The sequence below is a fragment of the Cupressus sempervirens genome, chromosome 11 (genome assembly GCF_028749045.1).
Source record: "Cupressus sempervirens isolate cs-2001-9-10 chromosome 11, ASM2874904v1, whole genome shotgun sequence".
NCBI lineage: Eukaryota > Viridiplantae > Streptophyta > Pinopsida > Cupressales > Cupressaceae > Cupressus > Cupressus sempervirens.
In genome coordinates this window covers 527,439,928-527,446,286 of record NC_143128.1, presented here as the reverse complement: position 1 = coordinate 527,446,286, position 6,359 = coordinate 527,439,928, and the positions used below count along the sequence as shown (strand labels likewise).

General features: G+C 36.6%; 1 protein-coding gene across 1 annotated transcript; it reads right to left on the bottom strand.

The window, feature by feature from the left end:
- Positions 1–2,617: 2,617 nt before the first annotated feature.
- Positions 2,618–3,978, bottom strand: LOC149530687 (auxin-responsive protein SAUR21-like). Its single transcript, XM_089809671.1, has one exon. It carries the CDS (start codon positions 3,282–3,284, stop codon positions 2,835–2,837), a length of 450 nt encoding a protein of 149 aa, XP_089665797.1. The 5' UTR covers positions 3,285–3,978; the 3' UTR covers positions 2,618–2,834.
- Between the last annotated feature and the right edge of the window lie 2,381 nt (positions 3,979–6,359).

Genomic DNA, 6,359 nt, shown 5'->3' with positions numbered 1-6,359 from the left:
CCGCATCAACAACAACAAACTCCATATCAGCACCATCATGTAGATCTCCATCAATATATGCCAAACCAGCAATCTCATTGCTCACAACAAAATGCTCTGCAATACATAACTCACCTCCAACAACAACCAGATCATCCATGACCAAGTGCTCTGCAACATACAAGTCACCACCAACATCAACTAGATCATCCACGACCAAATGCTCTGTAGTCTCCATGTCAGACTCAACCAACTGATCATGAAAACCAATCTCCATCCCAACATCAGCAAGGTTAGGAATATCCTCAGCAACAACCTCTATTTTCTCTACAGGTTCTGCATCAGGGTCCACAGACTGATTAGCAAAACCATCCTCTTCCACCTTGACCTTCTTAGCTTGATCAGCCAATCTAGCATCCAATCGAGAAAACATCTTAGAAAAATTCCTCTCCACTATATCATGGATTTCCGCAATCATCTTAGGGTCCAATCCTCTTGGAGCCATCTTCCAAGATCTTCGTAAACCCTTTGCAACAAATCCTTCCCACGCTCCTTGTGACAACCGAATTGTTTGCAAGTCAGATCGCAACCTGCCACCTCGCATGAACAATCAGGAACCACATCACAAGTCTAGGACAACGGATTTGCAATCCACCAGCTCTCCACAATCACACCTCAACAAGTTCAGTCTTCCATCTCTGCATCCATCAATCAATCTACATGTCCTCCCAAAGGTCCTAGTGCAAACTGCCTCAGCTTCGGCGATCTGTTTACATGCTTAGGAACTCCCACTCTAATAAACTTCACCCAACCAAGGTCCTGGTACAAACTGCCTCACACTTCGACAATCTGCTTGTACACTCAGGAACTCCTGCTCTGATAAACTTCACCCAACCAAGGTCCTGGTACAAACTGCCTCATGTTTTGGCGATCTACTTGTACACTTAGGAACTCCTGCTCTGATACCACTTGATGAAGGTACACTCTAATACCACTTGATGAAGTATTGCTCTGATACCACTGACAAAGGGCTTGCTTTGATACCACTAATGAAGGTATTGCTCTAATACCACTAACGAAGGGCCACACCACCCTTACCAACTCACAACCAAGAATGCAACACTCTAGTCCAGATCCAAATCCACACTCTAGTAAAAACCTTCAAGATCTCAACTGCAGTCATTAGCTCTTCTCCAACTTTATCCAAGATCCAAGTGTAAACTGCCTCACATTTGGCACTTTGTCTACACTCACAACTCCACCATAATCTTGCTGTAAACTGCCTCACATTCGACGCTCTGTCCATAGACTCAGGAAAACTCACTCTTCACTTCCTCCTTCTCTTTCACACCTTGAAGCCTTCCAAGCTTTCCAAGCTTCACCTTCCACAACTTTCACCTTTCCAAGCTTTCCTTCCAAAGCTTCTACTTCTCGAGCTTCTCCTTTTCGAGCTTCCACCTTCTTCTCAAGCTTGATTAGAAATGCTCATATGCCTTGCTTAAAAAGGCACTTACCACCCAATACATGACTTACCCACAACCTTCTAGAATTCCACCACAACCTTCTACAACTTCCATAATCTTCTACAATATCCACAACTTTCTACAATATTCATAACTTTCTACAATTCTACCCACACATCTCGATAAATGGAATGACAACCATTTATTTTTTATTTTTTTCTATTATGCCACCTATGCACCTCAAAAATAGAAATCCCCTTTTCCTTTATTTTCTCCTTTTTCCTCTTTTTATTTTTTTTATTATTTCTCCTCTAATTTTCGTCACTTTCTCTCTCCTCCAGTTTTTTTTTTTTTTTTTTTTTTCCAATTTTTTTTTTTTTTCAAATTTTTTTTTTGTTTTTTTCAATTTTTTTAAAAAAATAATTTTCTCATGCAAGATGCTCCTACATCAGTCAGTGAAAAAAGAGACTAAATGGTTGCATAAATATCTCGAGATATTTTGCTTTAAAATAATTGTTGTTCTAATCATTTTAAAAATAAAATAAAAATTAATCAAAACCCCGAATTGCCTTTTCTAATAAAACAATGGAAAAAGCAAGCTTGCATAAACTTTTGGGTCCGTTTGGTTCTTGGAAGATGGCAGGGATTGGCTTTTTCAAAATCTGGATTTGAAAACTTTTGTATTTGTTTCAAAATTGGAAAAATAAAATTAGCATACAAAGTTCCACTTTTGCTTCAAAATCAGGTTTTCCAACTTCCTACTAGCAAGTAAGAATTGAAAATCAAAACCTGATTTTGTTTTTTAAGGAGTTAAAAAACAATAGATTGGACTACTTTTTGAAATTTTCTTTCAACTCTAAGCTCAAGCATAAAAATGTGTCGTCATGCACATCTTCCCAGTGAAACAAATGGTTCAAGCAAAATCACCAAAATCTGAAACAAACAGTTCAATCAAAATCACCAAAATTGGAATGAAAATTTGCAAAACCTTGATTTGGCAGCAACACTGATTTTTAAAATTCCACTAACCAAATGAATGATGAATTGCAGCAACCTGGCAAATATAAAACATACCCAGAAGATTTATAAACCCTTTTTCTCTGCAACTTCTTCAAGTTCTATCTTCACAAATTTCAGAATCAACTGAAATCTACAAACTTTATTGCTTCACAAACTTGCTTCAAAATTTGTTTATCTCTACAAAACAAAAATCTTGCAACTGTAATTTCACACTCAGAACTGCAGAATTTTTTTTAAAAAAAATAATCAGTTTTTGTTTTGATTGAAAATATTTGCATTTGAACACTTAAACATGCCTCAACCTCACTCGGATTTCAAAACTGAATTACAGAAAATCAGAAGAAGAAAATTTGAAGGTGTTGTGCCGGAATTTTACTCATGCGGCGTGAAAGGGGGTTTGAGAGGGAGGGTTTTCACCAGGGTTTCGAGATTAAACTGTCCGGAAGCCGATTGACTGCTCTGGATTATGGTCATGGCGTTTTCAAAGGCCTTCACATCGCAAGGAACAGTCAAGCCCTCTTTCTGCTTAAATCCATATTCTTCCCTCGCTTTCTCCAGCAACATCAGAAACACCGGATGCGATAAATAAGCCGTCGGAATCACAAATCTTTGCTTTTCTTCGCCGACATAGACAGCCAAACATCCATGGGGAACCCCCGCGTTTCTCCCACGGCTGCTACTCTTCTTTCTTTCCAATTTCTCTGGGGAATCTTCGCTCCGAGTAGAGTGAGGAATTTTCATTTGCTTCAACTGGACAGTGATCTCCTTCACCTTTTTCGCCACATCTTTGAACGAATTCTTTCGCTTCTTAGGGTTTGACATGCTTCAAACAATTAGGGGAAAATTACTCCAGATATAACTTTGCCGGAAATTTTCTGTCTCCAAGAAATGAAACTCAATTTTGCCTCTTAGGGTTTGATACGCTTCAAGCCTGCACAAGATTTCGGCAACAAAGTGGCGAAAACGACTCCAGATATAAATTTTCCGAGAAATGGAGTTCAATTCCTTTACCGTGCCCTGATATTTTACTGTGAGACTTGGTTTTGGAGTTCTGTATTTAAAAATTTCCACAAACTGACAGAGTTGTTAAATCAACTGCTAAAACTTGGATGCATGTCTCCTGCACCGCTCCCATTAAATCTCATAAAGATTTTCCATTTGCACAAGCGACCCTTCCGAATAAAAAACAGAAAATGGAATCAGATTTCATTCGCACAAGTTCTTTTGGCTGTTCTCAAACTCATTTTATATATTTCTGTGAATAAATGCCTATTTAGACTATCACACGTTTCAGTTACTGGTATATCATCCGTTGGATATTCCGCACGATTTCCATTTGTTAATTGCAACGGCATTTTTCTTTTTCAATCGTCGGTTTTCTCTGGAATCCATTACACCTTAGGCTCTTCCTATTTCATGCTGAAGCACTGGTTCATTCCGCCATTAATTCTCCACCGCCCATTCCTACGACAAGACTTCACCTTCGATGTGGCAAACTTTGTCTAATAGTTTTAAATTTGGGTGGGAAAAGCATACAAGCTTATCTAAGTATATTCTGACGGTGTGGTTGTGTGAGCAGCTTAAGCTCTATTTTTTTTTTGGGAGAAGGTAGTTTCATAAGCAAAATTATATTTTGCTATGCAATAATTATTTAGAATATTCAATAATTTTAGAATCTTCTGGTGAAAAGTATAAGCTTTTAAGTTATAGGAAGTGGATGAAAAACGGGTGGGCCCACCAACTTAGGAATGTTTTTTTCTACTTGGCAAATGTCTAATATTTAGATTTTTAGTTAAAATATTATTTTAGAAGGAAATTAAAATTTTAACTTATTTTTAATCTACACTTTCTTTAAATTTTGGAGATAAAATGTTGAGCTTGAATACACAACATAAGTCATGTGCTCGCTAACTTAAAAATGTTCCCTAAAAAATAGCAAGCAGCTTCCCCTCAATTTTATAGGAAGCCCCCTTCTATGGGACCCCGACAATTCTCCTTTTGTCCATGTTTTTTCTTCAGTTTCTCTCCTCTTCATTATCGTTCCCTCTTACTTTTGCCACTCCTTTTACTTCTTCCTCTTCCACTTTGTCTTCTCCTTTTCCTCCTTGGTCTTCTTTATTTCCTTTTGCCTCCTCTTTTCCTTCTCCTTCTACCTTTTCTTTTTCCTCCTCTTCCTTGTTATTTTTCTTCTCCTTATGCTTCTCCTCCTCCTTCCCTTCTTCCTCCTCTTCCTCCTCTGCCTTCTCTTTCTTCTTCAATATAACCCATTCTATTATAATTCTTGTTCATATGAATAACATCTTAGCCATTTTGGGGTTGTTGTGTATATTAACTATTATCCAGAATCAATAGCTCTATTAGCTTCAAATTCTTGGGTCCTAATTAGAATAATAGACCTATCATTTCCTTCACCTATAACCTTATCCCTTACGTGTTCACCCTTGGAACAAATGAACAATAGTTGGGGGTATAATATTATGAACCTAACCATCGATGAACATGATTTAAGGCAGCTATTAGAGGGGGCTTCTCTAGGTTGGAAATACACGAGTCTTTACATGTATGCCAGCCGCAATATTTCTAATGCAAAGAGGTTATAAGAGTCCCTCACTTACAAAGATTCCCTTTTATTTCCTTATATATTTGAATAGTCCCTTACTCCTTTAGATCCACCACTCCCTCATGATCCAATCATCAACAACCCCTCTACAATACAAGGATCCTCCTAAGACTGTTGACAAGCAAATCAAACAGTCAATTCTTCTTATTCCTTAATGAACCAACTAAGGTGTAGGTCCACAACAAGACTTTACCCAACGCACTCCTACCCCGTAACATAATTTGGTAGCCTCACAAAGGTGAGAAAGTGGTGCAAGGGAAACTTGAGCCAATAAGGAATCACAAGGGTCCATTTGGGTAGATTCAATAACCATTATAAATTGTAATCAGCCCCTATTATTATATTATTCCCACCTAACTCGCCCTTAAAATAGCAAGGGAGTTCCCACCAAACTCACCCCTACTATTCTAACGACGTCACCCTTACAACTATAGTTTCTCACTACTAACCTACCTCTTAGAGGGAGTCAAGCCCTACTATTCTACGGTGAAACCAATAGTGGAGTAGGTTGTGCATGTGGAAGACCCTTTTGTCCTCTACCATTAAATAGGCCTAGAGGGGCCCAACCCTCGTTCCTAGAGAAAAGTAGTTATTCTAGGATCCCTATCAATATCTTAAGAATAGTAGGAGGGTTGGATTCTAAAATATAGGGTGGGTCGGGCTACTATTCTATGACTCTTTCTCTTCTTCTCCTTCTAACTATTTGCTTCCTTGAGCGTAATTTAAGTTACCTATAAATTCATATTTAGTTAAACAAATAAATTTTTCAAATATGATTAGGATGTTTTAAAGCTTTTAATAATTTTTTTTTAAATATATATCTTATAAACTCTCTCATTATCAAAATTTCAATTTTATCTTAAATATTCAACTTTTACAATTGTTTTTTTAGTAAAAACTGAAATCTAATACTAAAGTAAATATTTATTTTTTCAAATGATGGATTGGGGAGTATAATCCAAAATATTTATTATAAAACATGTGCACAATCTAATCTTGACATCTATAGCTAAATAATTATGTGTTGGCTCATCTTTAAATAATAACAATCATGTATTGAATTTTAAGTTTGATTACTTATTATGTGCAATTAATCAATTATTTAAAATAAAAAAATTGTTTTTTTGGAATGTCTTAAAATTATAGTTTCTTTTTACTTGATTTATTAAAAAATTAATAATTCAAAACCAATTTCCAAACAAGGACGCATTGTGTCTAGTTCCTACCAATAGTAACTTAGATTTATTTTGTATTTAGTTGGAAGAAGTAATGTTAAT

What these genes read in the sequence shown, in the direction of transcription:
- LOC149530687 (XM_089809671.1), bottom strand. Translation starts at nt 3,284, where the DNA reads ATGTCAAACCCTAAGAAGCGAAAGAATTCGTTCAAAGATGTGGCGAAA.